The sequence below is a fragment of the Mytilus californianus genome, unplaced genomic scaffold (assembly GCF_021869535.1).
Source record: "Mytilus californianus isolate M0D057914Y unplaced genomic scaffold, xbMytCali1.0.p SCAF_9, whole genome shotgun sequence".
NCBI lineage: Eukaryota > Metazoa > Mollusca > Bivalvia > Mytilida > Mytilidae > Mytilus > Mytilus californianus.
In genome coordinates this window covers 33,829,542-33,844,919 of record NW_026262745.1, presented here as the reverse complement: position 1 = coordinate 33,844,919, position 15,378 = coordinate 33,829,542, and the positions used below count along the sequence as shown (strand labels likewise).

The window sequence follows — 15,378 nt, the reverse complement described above, 5'->3', positions numbered from 1 at the left end:
TTTACATGCATTCATTTATATGTGTTTGATTAAGGAGTGCAAAACAAAACTTTAGAAAAATATATATGTAAGGGTCATGAATTAGGATGACGGATTTTATGGCCACAAGTCCAAATATAAACATTAAATGATATTAGTAGAATATGTTTAATAGTCAAATAACTCAGTTTGCCTCTCCACAAGTCCAGCACACAATTCAACAATTTGATTTGATTCATGTATTGGATGTCTATACAAAGTTCCAACAACCCTTAATGTTTTTAAACGTCTGTTGGTGTGTTCGACAGAAACTTGACATTCTGACATTCTTCTTTATTTAGTTTTTTGCATTTTTCTTTTTTCCCTTTGCGGTTTTGTCGTATTTTGTATCTCCTATAAGGCGTAACAATTGGTGGAAGGTTCGCATAAATTCTTATCACATAAATTAAAACAGTTTGGAGGAAAATCCAATTCCAAGTTGATGTCAATTCTAGAAAGAAGGTTGTCTTGCTGTGCATCGTTTTAATGTTCAAGAAAACCATAATTCACGAGCCGTATGTGATTCGTATTGTCTGCTACTATCTAGGTATGAATACAATGAAATAACAAAAGGACGAAAGAACGGAAGGATGGACCCATCCACCATCACTATGTACCGTCCAATTTAGAAAGCGGAGTGTATAGTGAATATTAGGCAAAAACAAAATTAAGAAAATCGAAAAAAAAAAATTAAAATAAAAAGATAAAGATAATAAAATTGAGTACGCCTTTGATTCATTCTTTTTTTTCACTTATAATAAACAAGGAGACATGGTATGATTGTCAAAGTAAACAACGATCAGATACCAAATAATGTGTGCAATTTTAGGTTATCTACAAGGAGCAAACCCCATCTTACACAAAAGCTAAGAAAGGCTCTTTTTGGAATTTTGGGTCCTCAATGCTCTTCAACTTTATACTTGTTTGACTTTCTTACTATTTTGATCTGAGCGTCACTGATGAGTCTTATGTAGACAAAACGCGCTTCTGGCGTATCATATTATAAGTCTGGTACCTATAATAACTATCCGACATGAAAAGTATGTTTTATAAAATTTCAAATAAACGAACATTTTGAACAAAGATTGATGTACAGTAAAAAAAATTGGATTGAATGCAGTGTTGTGTTTTTTTTTTTATTTTATTTTTTTTTATTTATTTATTGTGATAACTTCACAAATTTTCCTTGTAGTAGTTCTACAAATTAGAAAGAACTGGGTGAACAACGATCTTAAACTTAATCGATCACTACTATGAAACAATGCAATTTTATGGTAATAATATTGATAATGATAATATTGTTTTGCTGGATCCTTCACGGTGTATTGCGCAATAAAATGTTACTATTTTATTGTTTAAAAATTATCTCAGCATTATTAAACAAACCCACACAGGTAACTTTATTGATTGATAAGCTGTGCTTTTTAAGATGGTCCCCACTATAGCCTGTAGTGATATAGGTATTTAACATTAGCGTCAAAATCGTATTGACTTTCCTAACACGTCTAGTAAAATGTTTGATTTAATTTACTATCTATAGTATTGTTACAAAGGATCACATGGTTTATTTTATTTTATGTGAGTAGGGAATTTAAAAATGAAATTGATTTTTTAATATTTATTAAGTATTGATTTGACTTTTTTTTTAATTTTTGACCACTTTTAACTTAACAGGTAACTATTTCTTGTATGAATATAGTTAAAATAAAGTGAAAGACAAGTGGATTTAGTTTAACAACATTTTCCATATAGAAGGATGGAAGGAACTGATACAGATATATACTTTAGGAAGAGAAATAATGAAAGTAAAAATAAACCTCTGATTTGTACATAAGATTCAATAAATCTTACATCAATAAAAGGTTTGATTTAAAACAAAAATGACAACACATTTGTATATATTTAATTGATTTGTTTCAATTAGAAAGGTTACTTACCTATGGAAAGCAACTATGCACCTTTTCTGCCTGACATCCTATATTTTGTAGTATCCAGCAAAATACAAAGGCTTCTCAATCATTGGAAGTTTGAAAAATCTAGAGTAAAGACCCTTGATGAAGTGGGAAATGGCAAAATATTGGTTTCCTAAATATAAATTTACTAAACCTGAACCACGTTAGGGAGCTACCATTTGATTTATTTTTATAAGGGGGGGGAAGGGGGGGGGGGGGGGCTAGGATGAAAAATTATGTCCAGCATTTTTCTTTAGTTGCAATCTCTGTCCTGCCTTTTTATTTTCCACTCTATTCGGTCCTGCATTTTTTTTCTTAATTTATCCTGACTTTATTTACATAAATTTTCATCCTGCCTTTTTTTTTTGCCACGTTGCTCATCCTGCCTTTTTTTTTACTCAAAACTCCTGTCCTGCCTTTTTTCAAATTTCATCCTTTATTCAATTTTGATTTTCATAAAATACCGGTGGTTTAATGGTATCTAAGATGGAGTTGCAATAAAATCCAGAGCAGCCGGTTTCCATTTTTTTTATGTACTATTCGCTGTCAAAAAACAGGCTATATTACGTCAAAACCCTGTACTCCAGAAACAACTGATGCTTTTCCTGTTATCAGTATATAGGTGGGAGAAAGGCATAGGGTATTAACGCCTATTTCTGAACCAAGGAAATAATATCTTTGAGAACTATATCAAATATGCACATTATTTTATGAAATTTATAAAAGCAAGTACTATAAATAAATTATCAAGATTTGTTTATGTTATGATGTCACAATTACGCCATAATATGCATCTTTTCATAAAAAGGACGGAATATGTTGAATTTATGCATTTTTGAATGTGAAATTTGTTGTCATTTTTTTATACGCATACACATTAGTACTGTTAGGGCAAATTTAAAATCTATTCTTTGAATTTTTAAATTTGTACTAGGATATGGGTCAAATAAATTTTGTTTTCTGTGGACATATTCTGATTTTGATCCAGCCAATCTGGGTCCAATCTGTGAGAATCCGAATTCGAAGACTGTGCAGAATACGTACATTATATCATAAAATCAATGAAGAGTTTTCGATCTGTCAATGTATCAAACATCATTTTAATCATTTTATACATGCTTTTGACATGTGACTGGCCCATAAATTAAGAAAAGAGAGGTAGGGCAGCCACTAAATAAAAAAAAAGACAAAAACACTTGCATAGAGTTCATTTGGAAATCAAAATTTATAAAGATTGTTATTTATTAACTTATGTTAAAAGGTAAGATATCAAATTTAAGCAGTTGAAAAGAATTATGAAAGTCTTTGACCAATATATTATGCTTCTATAAATAAGTAAATAAATTTAAGTATAATCTGCGTATTGAAATCAAAGTAGTTTCCAACACGTTTTCCAATTACAATTGGTTCAAGATAAAACTACATTAATACAGGTCAGGTCGGAAAACATACAAGAAAGAAGAACATCTTTATACAATAAAGTTCCTCCGCAAAACGGTATCTTTGTAAATCAAAGTACGGAAGTACTGAACATCGGATAACCGCAAGTTCTGGTGGATGGTCACAGGCACTTGTCTCAGAAAGAAAATCATATCTCTATACCTGAAAGTTAGGTTAAGGTACATAGATATATATTTTTTTCAGAGACAAGTTCCTGTGTGGATGATGAATAAGTGACAGGGATTTCAACCTCACCGTAATACTTGTTATATTGTAGTGATATAATCATTTGTTATCAGTATAATCTGGTTTGTTGTTATATATTAAATTAATATTTGTGTAACACTTATATAACGTCACAGTTCCCAAATTGGACCTATTTAGCAAAATAAGCAGCGTAAATCTTACACGTTTTTTTTAAGAGACTAAACAATTTGTATTTTAATGAATTGACATTATGCACGTCTTTCAACATAGCTAATTATATGTAGAGATACACAAAACATTCACAGTATATATCAACAGATGAGTATTCACTTGAAAAAGTATAATCTATGGAAACGTCGGCATGCGACACGCACAAATGTCATCTTTTAAAAATGAGCAAATAAAATATGTTACAAGCATCCATTTCTTAAAAAATTAATAGTTAGCATGGACGAATGTCAAATTGTTATAAATATTTGAAGAAATAAAAACAAAACCTCTGTTATGCGATTTTTAAGGATGTGAATTTAAGCATGGATGCAATTTTGGTACTCCTCATTACAGAATCATGGATCGTTTGGAGGTCGATTCCAACCCATTTTCTTATGATTAAATATGGATTCAAAATTAAATTGGTGGAACTATTTCATTTATGGTAATATTTCTTTATTTTGGTTTCTATGGAGTAGATATGGCAAATATTATTGAAATCTGTGACATTGAGTGGTCAGACCTATCCTTTATTCTTTGGTTTTTACATAGAATTAATGTTAATAACTCTACAGACAAATTTTCAACCATTTATACCATCATTCTATTCTACTATTCTAATAATAGTGCAGTACAAGTGCATGGTGGACACTCTTCTGTAATAATTCGTTTTTCTAATAGGTTGGATTTGAGTAGGTATTCATATTTCTCCCGCTGTTGTTGCAAAACGTCCTCGAGATATTCTTCCGCATGCATTAACACAAATTTTCGGTATTCATGATTTGTTACTGGTATATATATTTCTCACGACAAAACATTTTCATAGCATTTATCTATGTTCTTAAAAATATTTTCATGAATTTTATTGATGAAATTAATATATAACAAGAGATAAGGAATGTTATTTTGCACTCGATAATTTCCGCGTATTTATACGAATTACACGAAGTGATGGGTGCTTAAGAACGCAAGGGCCGTGTGAAGAACTTCTGCGCCATCATAACACCGGAATGACCGCTCAAGGTAAAATATTTTGGTCTGAAGTCATTTTCCATTGTACGCAACACATTATCTGTAGGTGCTGCACCCTCTTGCCACATATCTGAACCCTATGAAACAGAAGAAGAAACTCTGTTCCAGACACAAATATGACCTTAAGGTCAGAGGTCAAGGTCATTTGGATATTTGACACACGGTCGTATCGTAATATGTCCCCACAGAAAGTTAAGGTCCAGACAAGACCGTATATGAAGCACAAGAATAAGAGACACTGCTAAAACATAATTTCCAAATTTGTCCAAAAAGGAGACATAATGCTTGTTTATTCACACTACGTTATCAATATGTCTCCATGGGATATTGGTATTATTGCCAGGGGTTTCAAATTAAAGTAGGATCCCTATGTAAATAAAGAAAAATGTGAATGGTTATTTGGTGTCTTGTATGAAAGAGCTATCATGGTAATTTCAATTTTTTTTTAATATATCTGTATGTAAGATATCTAATAAAGTTTACAATATATCTTAAAAAGTTCATAAGATATATTATATACTTTATTAGATATGGATGTCAAAGCAAGATATCTTATATAAATGTCTTTTTTTAAGTATAAGATATATCTTAAAGTATGAAAGATGTTTTATGAATACTATCAAACATATTTTTTTTAATTTGGATTAAGAGCTATCTTGTATATTTTATTAGACATATAATGTACTTGTTGAGATATCGATATATCATTTATAAGATATCAATATCTAATGAATTTTATATGATATCAATATATGAGGTATTTTAAAGGTATCATAATTATGGATTTTAAAGGATATCCAAAAGCATATGAATGTTTTATTAGAATAGAATATATCGTATAAAGTATATGAGATACCTTGAACATTGCCATGTCATAATTAAGAATGCCGATACAATCTTATAAAATGAATGATTCAGTTTGATAAGTTATCTGCTCGTAGATCACACGTTCACATGTCTATTTCAAGCCTGGAACCAGGTAAGTGTATCTCTTTTGTTAAAGCTTCATGTATTTTGTCATTTTTGAAAGCTGGTGTTAAAATTTGAACAAGTATAATTCTGCTATAAAAAAATTGGCGTCAAAGTGTATGCCTACCTACCAATCTTCTCCCCTTCGGGATATGTAGCCATTCAAAGTACATGCATGTCTAGCTTATTTTGGATGTTATCGTTTTTTGTTTTTGTTTTATATGTGTTTTTTTGCTGACTATCCTGTAGTTTTAAAAATATTATTTGAGGCAAAAAAAAAAAAACCCAGAAAAACAGACATGACCTTCAGTGTCGAAGTCAGAATCATGTGTTGATTTTACCACCACTGGATCGATTCCGGTTCTAATGGACCGCATTCTCAAAGAATACAATCCTATGGACCAGTAGAAAGTGGGTCTGTACTTACACAAAAACAATGATATATTGTGATTGTAGATTTTTTCATTTTTTTTTTCTTATGAATATACTTTAAAACATAGGTTGCCATTCATAGGGTAAAGTTGACCTTAAACGATTTTTCGTTTTGACGCGTCAAAAAGTTATGTTTTGGCCTCCTGCAGTTTTAGTTTCATGAATCCAATCATTAATCATTACACCAGAAACATGTGTCTTGTGCACTTACATGTATATAATACGCTATGCATAAATATTACACTGTGAGTTTGTCGTGAATTTAATGAAATATTTGAAAAAATATAGTTTTTAGACAATCATACCATACCATCATCTTCAGAAGAAACGTGGTTAGACATTTGTACCGCAACCACTGACGATCAGGAAAAGGAAAGATGTTTTTCTACTTTATCACCTGTTACTGACGGACATGAAAAGTTCAGGGATGACCATTATTTCATATCCAAGTCATCTATTAGGGTGTTCTTCAAACGACAAGTCATTGTAGCCACACAACAATGATATACAAGGTCTTCTATTGACGTTTACTTTACCACTGAAAAATAATATCATATGTGATATAATTGAATGCATGGTAAATAGCTGTATAAATAATCTTAAGCAATTAAATGTCTGCAACCTTGTAATACCTGATATACATAATCGGACAGAGAGATTACCACTTGTTTCGAGTTAGTTTGTATTGATATTCGGAAAGTACTTCATTGTTTTTTTGTTTAATTAACTTATACCAGCAAATACACGTGCAACTGATGCAATTTCCTGTGACTATTTTGCTGTTGTTTGTTTTTAAGCTTTTTGTCATTAACAGCACTTCAAGAATGGGAAGCTGTACTCTTTTCTTTATAATTTTTACAGTTTTTTCTGTTAACAGAGCTGGTAGGTTAAACTATATTTATTTCTATTTAAGATTTTGTTATCTTGAAAATTATCTTTGTATTTTCACTTATAATAAAATTGATCTATGTATTTTATATTGAATTCCATACGACTGCTGGAAATATTATAGAAAAATGAATAATGAACGGTACGTAAAGGTCATGTTATAAAAAATCAAAGAATAGAAGTACTATCAATTCGGATGGCTCTACGATCGAACGGCGGGCGAATGTATCATACAGAATTCTATCTCGCTATAGACTGTTGTAAGTAGCTTGTATTTTTTTCTTACGTCCAGTATCGAATATTTCAGGCACAATTAGGACGATAATATATTAAACAGTTTAGTATGTCCTTTTGGTACCTAGTGTTGAAGGATACAATTGAAGAAAAAAGAGAGAAAGATGCTAGGCACTGTCTGAACGGTAGATGAAATTAAAATATGCTCGTATTCCGATCGGGAGTGATTGTGTATCCTACGAGAATGGAGAAGTCAAAAGTGATCAAATTTATATATATTCTAATGTGACCCTTGATTGTGTATACAGCATGCAATGGTTGTCCCTTTTCTCTAATAATCCACAACGTAGACTTTTCGTATTTTCAAAATGAATATAGATGTGGTTTGAAGACTGTCTTGTATGGTTGTTTGGTATGACTTTGTTCTAAATGGTTCTCATTTTAAAAACCTGAACTCGTCCTTTTTTTAATCTTGTCATGATCCAATCCTAAAAAGAAAAGGGGTGTGAATGAACTGTAAACGGTAATTCAGACACAGTTCAGCAATATTGATACTAATATCTGACAGAGTAATTGTCTTGTGAACATCTGAAGAATGTTATTTGTTAGATTTAAAGCACTTTCCTCGGATTAAAGGAGACAAAAAGTGAACGAAGATCGCCTAACCATACCTTCTCCATTGCAGGGGGGATTCGTCCTTTTTCAAAACAATTAAACATATCTATTATATATAAATAATATACGGATGTCAAGTTGGTTCAATATTCAACATTCAACATTCAATTTTTTTTTTAAACATTTTTTTTTTCAAAGTTTTCTTTGTTTTTTGTTTTTTATTTTTATTCGTTTTCAACATTCAGCATTCAATAGTATTGTTACTAAAACTACATACTAACTACTGTTGACATTTGATAAGTTCTGGTTTACAGAGGTCATATAATTTTGTTTATGTGTTTGTTTCTTTTTTTATTTGTTAAGGTTTGAATATAATTTTAGACAGTATGCAGTGTAATCAAACCGTAAAAGATGTGTGTCACCCGAACGCCGAATGTATAAGAAACATATGCGTATGTAAAAGTGGTTTCCATGGTGATGGAGTCAAAACTTGCAGTAGTAAGTTCAACTATACTTATATCTTCGATACATACAAAATATTACGGAGTAGATCAGAGTGTGCAAGTATTTAGTAATGTTTTTTTACAGAAACTTGCATTTGCATTTATAGATTATCTTACAACATGTAGCAAATACATGCAATGCACAAGATCTACAGTTCTACGTAAATATCAAATTGCCTGTATAAAGTTTCGAAAAATCTTAGTAATGTTTTCACATAAGACTCTACAGGTATATTTTGATAAATCCACTTACCAATATTTACGTGGACAATTTTGTCTTAATTTTTAGAAAAATGCATTTGTGAAGTGGTTGGAGACCCTCACATTCACGGTTTTGACGGACATTTCATGACCTTCCCTGGGCGATGTAGATACACTATGTCGAGAACAACCACGGCTCATGATTCTTGTGGATTCAACATAGAAATAAAAAATGACAATACTGGACCATCCGGGGATCAGGATATGCAAAGTAGCTGGCTGAGAACAGTTTATATTCAAACACAAGACCATATCATCAAATTCAAACGTATGAGAATCATAGAAGTAGGTTTTATGTGATTAGATACTGGTTCATATTATGGTTGGCTTTTTTTTTTTAATAAAATTAACCTTGCACGAGAATTAAGAGTCTAAGCAAAATAATATTGGTCCTTCAAAATCATAGCATATAGGAGAGATCGGAATGCAATGAAACCAAGAAATGTAGTTGTCAAAGAAAGGATTAACGTATTTGTATTGAATTGTGTTGCATAGTAATTATATATTTACATCTGAAATTTATTAAAGAAATATAAAACTAACGAGAAAATTCCACATCGATTTTTTCATGTTTTACCTATTATAGGTTGATGGATATTTACGATATATGCCAGTACATGTACGTTCACCAAAGGGTTTTCTTGCTATAGTTCACAATGGTCCATGGGTAATTCTTGCTACATCCTGTGGACTCCACGTTAAGTGGGACGGTGATTCGACCGTTAAGATAGAGGCCCCAACGAGATACATAGGTAATCTGACAGGTTTATGTGGCAACTGTAATGGTTTACCTGATGACGACTACAAAACTAAGACTGGTTCAGATGAATCCAAACTGTCCCCTTTAGTACGAGATATGACAGTAGGGGATAGTTACTTAGTCAGGGACAAAAATGGAAAACAGACACTTCAAGAGTAAGTTTCACTTTACAGTTATTTATTACAATGTATATGTATTTATAGTAAACATGTATATACATAATACAAATCGAAATAATAACTAGGGCGATGAACTTGTAGAGCTGATTTCTGGTCCTTTTTAAACGCCCGTTTACGGGACGTATTACGGTATACATCTGTCCGTCCGTCCGTCCATCCGTCGTCGTCAACATGTCGGACAATAACTCAAAAACACTTTAATCAATTTTCATGAGACTTTGGTGAATTGTTTATATCTATTGACGTAAGCTCCTTTTCGATTTTTATAGATTTTCGATTTTACGTTTCCGAGTTATGGGATTTTATTTATAAAAAAGGGGATTTTCCAGTTTTCGGACAATAACTCAGAAATGCTTTGCTAAGTTTTCATGAAAATTTGGTGACTATTTCATATCTATTAAAATAAGCTCTCTTTAGTTTTTTTTATATAAATTTCTGATGTGACATTGAGGAGAAATGGAACTTTGTTCGTTGAAAAAGCAACGGACGTATCATGCGCTCATGGCGCAGCTCTTTATTTTGTTTTGTAATCATCACAGAATTGTAAGTCCTTACATCACATATTTTGATAAACTTAACTAATAGTAGTGTTGCTTCAATTGTCCAAAAGGCCATGGGGCTTTGGCATTGCTTGATTGAAAAGACACTTGAAGTATAAAAAAGCAACAAAAAGGCACCTGGAATAATACATGTGTTTTAAACTAAAAGACATATACACATATGGTTAAACAATTGGTTCCATGTACATGTTTTTTTCGAATACGAATTTAAAGTTGAGTGTACATTCCTATATGTTAACACAAAAAGGCATCTATAGAGGTCAAGATACGGTCTCACGGTCAACAACACGGGTCTAATATGTCATAAGCATAGCTCTTAATCGCCCCAAAGCTAATCGAGGTAGATCAACACAAAAATGTTTAAAAAATAAAAACAAAAAAAAACCACAAAACTTAAGGACAACTACTAGCGAGATTCCTGAAAGGTATATTAACCTGAGGCGGGGTTAAAATAGAGAACGCTGCCCTCCTGTTTCAGAATTCGGTCAATTGAATACCAAAAGGTACACAGAAGAAATCATAAGATAAAACAAAAATCCATTCAGCCAGAAAGTACAGCTACTCTATGATAGAGTATTAGAGACGAACAAATGAGCTACAAATACAACAATACTAAATGACACATCAAATATTTCCTACAGTTATAATGAAAGCTCGGAATACTTAATCTGTTGAAATATTTGTTTGCATATCAATGGCCTTAGTATTGTGTTCCAACAACGAATCGGGTTTTGTAGACTGAAATTTATATGTATTTTACATACATGCTTGCCGAGGCACTTTTACATGCATGTGCTAAAGACGCTAATAACATGTCATTACTCAAAATCGTTTGGAGACATGAAAGTTTCTGTCGTGAGTATTCGAGTCAATTTAGTTTTAGAATAATCCTTGTAATTGTATATGAAATACAGTTACTCTATGATAACGCATTACAGACGAACGAATGATCTATAAATACAACAATACTTAATGATACATCAAATTATTCCTACAGTTCAAATGAAAGTTCAGAATACTTAATCTGTTGAAACATGTGCTTGCATATCAGTGGCCTCAGTATTGTGTCCCAACAAAAAATCGGGTTTTGTAGACTGAAATTTATATGTATTTTACATACGTCCTTAGTTTCAATTGGAAAATGACAACTTGGAACAAAATTCAGAAAAAAGACGGAAAGGAATTTTCTAAATAGATCGGGTTTAACAATGAAAGGGACATGGTAAAGAAGAAAAAACCCCGTTCTAAACAATTTTTTTTATAATTCAATAACTGCTTTAGCCCTTTAAACAAAAGCAAATAATCTATAATGTGTTCTCGTTTTAATTTATAACACAACAGATGCTCGACAATATTAGTAAACAACAGATGTCCGCAGAAAATAGAACTGCTAGCCTATGAAAACTGTGGCTTTCTGAACTATCTACACCCGAGAAATCCTTTCCGTGGATGTATAGATAAGAATCCGAGGCTTGCCGAGACACTTTTACATGCATGTGCTAAAGACGCATGTCATTACTGGATGCTGGGTCAACTTTTCATGAAGAAATTAGTTTGTGGATACATGTCATCTTTTGCGGAAACTTGTGCTAGGAATGGTTTCAAAATCGTTTGGAGACATGAAAGTTTCTGTCGTGAGTATTCGAGTCAATTTAGTTTTTAGAATGATCCTTGTATTTTTTTTTACCAAATTCATGGAAGAATATGTTGTTTGAAGAAAAAAAATAATGTCTATATATTTAAGGACAAATTTATTGCCCTCTACTACCGTTATAGAAATGTTGTTTTGAAAGCCGTGTTGGTGGTATATATCATATTATCAATTGTAGTATGTTACAAATGTTTTCTTTGCATTTTTTTAGCTCTATTCTGTCCTTCAACTATGCCATATAAACCTATAGCAACACCCTGTCAATCAACATGTATGGCTCCTAAACCAGTAGTATGTCATTTGTCCTACAATGAAGGCTGTCAATGTCGTGAGGGATATCTACTCAGTGGTAATACATGTGTTGCACCCAAACTGTGTGGATGTCATACAAACGCTGGCTATATACCTGTAAGTAAATGTACAATAGGGAGATCTTTAATCATTCCATATCGGGCTGATAACACATGCAATTAAACAGTGCAACCATGCTGTAAGCATATACATCTTCCGTCAGTACTGACACTCTACTTGTAAATATAACAATACCAGTAATTGTAGTATCTACTAAAGAAGAAAACGTTTTGAAAAATATCTTTACATAAAAACTCAAACTAGATTGTAGTTTGTATAGATTTTGATTGGCCATATATATATATATATATATATATATATATATATATATATATATATATATATATATATATGCGTTTTGTTAAAATATTGGTCTTTTGGAAAATGTTGTTTGTGCTGTATTTAGATCCTTCTGACAAGAAATTTGTTTTGCATGCACACGTATAAAAATTGCGGTTTTTATCAAACGCAATCATAGGTTTGAACGTTGTTTTCAATTTAGACTTGTTTATATATATATATATATATATATATATATCATTTCATCCACAGGTTGGTTCAACTTTTACGTCACTAAACTGCTCGGAGATACAAGAATGTCAGGTGATATCAGGCAAGCCATTAATGATAACAAAACAACGTATTCACTGCCATAAATACGCTAAATGTGTTAATCTGGAAGGAAAAACACAATGTCACTGCAGCAGTGGGTTTACAGGTGACGGCATCGACCAATGTATTCCTAAAACCCATCCAGGTAAGTCTTGTTACAGCTCGTCTAAAGGGATTCAGATGTGATTGCTAATATTGAAAATAAAATAAAAATAGGCGTGGAAAAAGTTGACAAACCGTTAATAGTTTAAGCGATATTACAGAGACATATGGAAGCTCCCTAAATGTTCGTTTAGCTTGTTTATTAAGCTTGCAATAACGCAAATGTTGATCACGACTACATTTCATGCAAAGAATCAACACAATTGTGGTTATGCTATCTTAATGTTTTATTTTAAAAGTATAATTATAATTTAGTCTTCTAATGGAGAAAATCTCAAATATTCATTTTCTGGACAATCATTAAATATGTGTTTGCAGTTCGGTGGCCTTAGTATTGTGCTCCAACAACGAATCGGGTTTTGTAGACTGAAATGTATATGTATTTACCATATGTCCTTGGTTTCAATTGGAAAATGACAATTTGGAACCACATTCAGAAAAAAAGATGGAAAAGAGTTTTCCAAATAGATCGGGTTTAAACAACGAAAGGGGCATGGTAATGGAGAAAATCGGAAATATTCAATTTATGGACAATTAGCAAATTATAATATCTTATTTTTCCCTTATTTTTTTCAGAACCAACTCTAACGATTGACGAAAGCATCAACAAGTTAATGTCCTACAAACGTCCTCCAATTGTTAAGAACCCTATACAAACCATTACTTCACGCCATTACCAAGAGAATATCATAACGCATGCTAAACCAAATCAATCAATTGTAAAAACTATAAGTCATACACATCATTTGAGATCTCACGTGAAATCATTGCCACCAGCACATCATACAGAGCACGTTACAACGCATTTAAACCCATTGTCATCAACGAGTACTACTAAAAACCACAAATACCGAATTTCAACTAATAAACCTACTAATTATAAAAAAAATACAAAACAGCTTACCCATTTTAAATCACTGACAGCAGCCAAAATCAGAAGCAATAGGAAACTTGTTACAAGTCACAAACTGTTGAGAAAATTTAATAGGACTGAATCGGAACATTTGAAGACTTACGTGAAACCACTGTCACCAAATTTGAACAAAAGAAGTAAGAAAAAACATTCCAAAATACGTGATAGATCACCGTCACCAATAGTCACTGCTAAAAGTAGGACAGATCATTTCACATCGCATGGTAATTCGTTGTTATCACCTGTAAATATCGGGCACATGAAAGAAACCAAAAGGTGGTCCAATAATATCGCGAAAGAAAATAGCAAATATCCCTCTGATCATGTAAAAAGCCAAAAAACTAATAGAAATCACATTGTGCCTTCTAAGAACAAATATAAATTGATTTCCGGTCGGGCAAGCAAATTAAAGCCATTCACAACACCGGAACTGACAGATAACTATTACTCTGGTTCATCAACAGAGGAAGTGTGGTAAAACTAAGATTGTTACGTATATGTTTCTAATGTATATGTTCTGAAGAAAATAAACCCACATTTGCATATAAATATTTGATTTTGTTGTTACTTTTAGTGTACTGCTTTCTCTGCATTTTATCACTTACATATTTTGTTATGAATGAAAGAGATAATGTATACGAAAATAAGACAACAACCACAAAATAGACTTCTTGGAGGTCGACATACGGTCTTCAACAATAGGCAGATGACTAGTCTACAAAATGTCAAGTTCCAAAGCTCCCCGGTTTACGTTGTATATAGGATCATGCAACTCTTGGGGGTCAACAACAGACAGGTGGCTACAAAATGTTAACTTAAAGCCCCAAATCTCCCCGATTTAATGTTGTACCAGAGACATATAATGTATTATATGTCTCTGCCTTTGTTGATATTTTTAGAAATAACTATTGGATCAAATTTTACGAAACTAGTCTTATTTTCACGACATAACATTTAGGAGTATTATAGCCCTAAAATTGTATATTTATTCGCATATTTCCAAGTTTTACGAAACAGATTGGGAGATTATATGGGTTCTACGGCAATAGGAGGTGACGTAGAATGGGCCGAGTTTCAAAATTTGTTGGTATTTGATTACTCTCGTCATTTCAGCACATTATATTAATTACAAATTATTAGAATTGTTTTTATTTATCTTTTGAATATACTTACATGCTTTAGTTGTGAAAAGTATCGGCATTAGCGATTAGAAAAATCGTTAGGCGTAGAATGTTCTTCACAACAATGGCGGATTTTTCTTTCAAATCTCATCATGCCAATCGGTAATAATCGATTTTCCGGTGGCCGAGACATTTCATTGGCCGTTACGTAGATTCTACTCGAGTTGCGAATCTCTTGTATTATATGTCTCTGGTTGTAGTACGTATGTATGCGTACATCCACTTTATTTGAACTTTGGTGGATAGTT

The 15,378-nt window shown here is 32.1% G+C and overlaps 1 protein-coding gene across 1 annotated transcript; it reads left to right on the top strand.

The window, feature by feature from the left end:
• Positions 1-8,278: 8,278 nt before the first annotated feature.
• Positions 8,279-14,500, top strand: LOC127715074 (zonadhesin-like). The gene is made up of 7 exons (XM_052221100.1): positions 8,279-8,495; positions 8,790-9,046; positions 9,348-9,676; positions 11,602-11,894; positions 12,123-12,319; positions 12,815-13,019; positions 13,613-14,500. Exons 1-7 carry the CDS (start codon positions 8,384-8,386, stop codon positions 14,425-14,427), a joined length of 2,208 nt encoding a protein of 735 aa, XP_052077060.1. The 5' UTR covers positions 8,279-8,383; the 3' UTR covers positions 14,428-14,500.
• The last annotated feature ends 878 nt before the right edge of the window (positions 14,501-15,378 follow it).

What these genes read in the sequence shown, in the direction of transcription:
- LOC127715074 (XM_052221100.1), top strand. Translation starts at nt 8,384, where the DNA reads ATGCAGTGTAATCAAACCGTAAAAGATGTGTGTCACCCGAACGCCGAA. An exon ending in AACGTATGAGAATCATAGAA is followed by an intron (nt 9,047 to 9,347) that starts GTAGGTTTTATG and finishes TACCTATTATAG; the next exon opens with GTTGATGGATATTTACGATA. An exon ending in GAGACATGAAAGTTTCTGTC is followed by an intron (nt 11,895 to 12,122) that starts GTGAGTATTCGA and finishes GCATTTTTTTAG; the next exon opens with CTCTATTCTGTCCTTCAACT.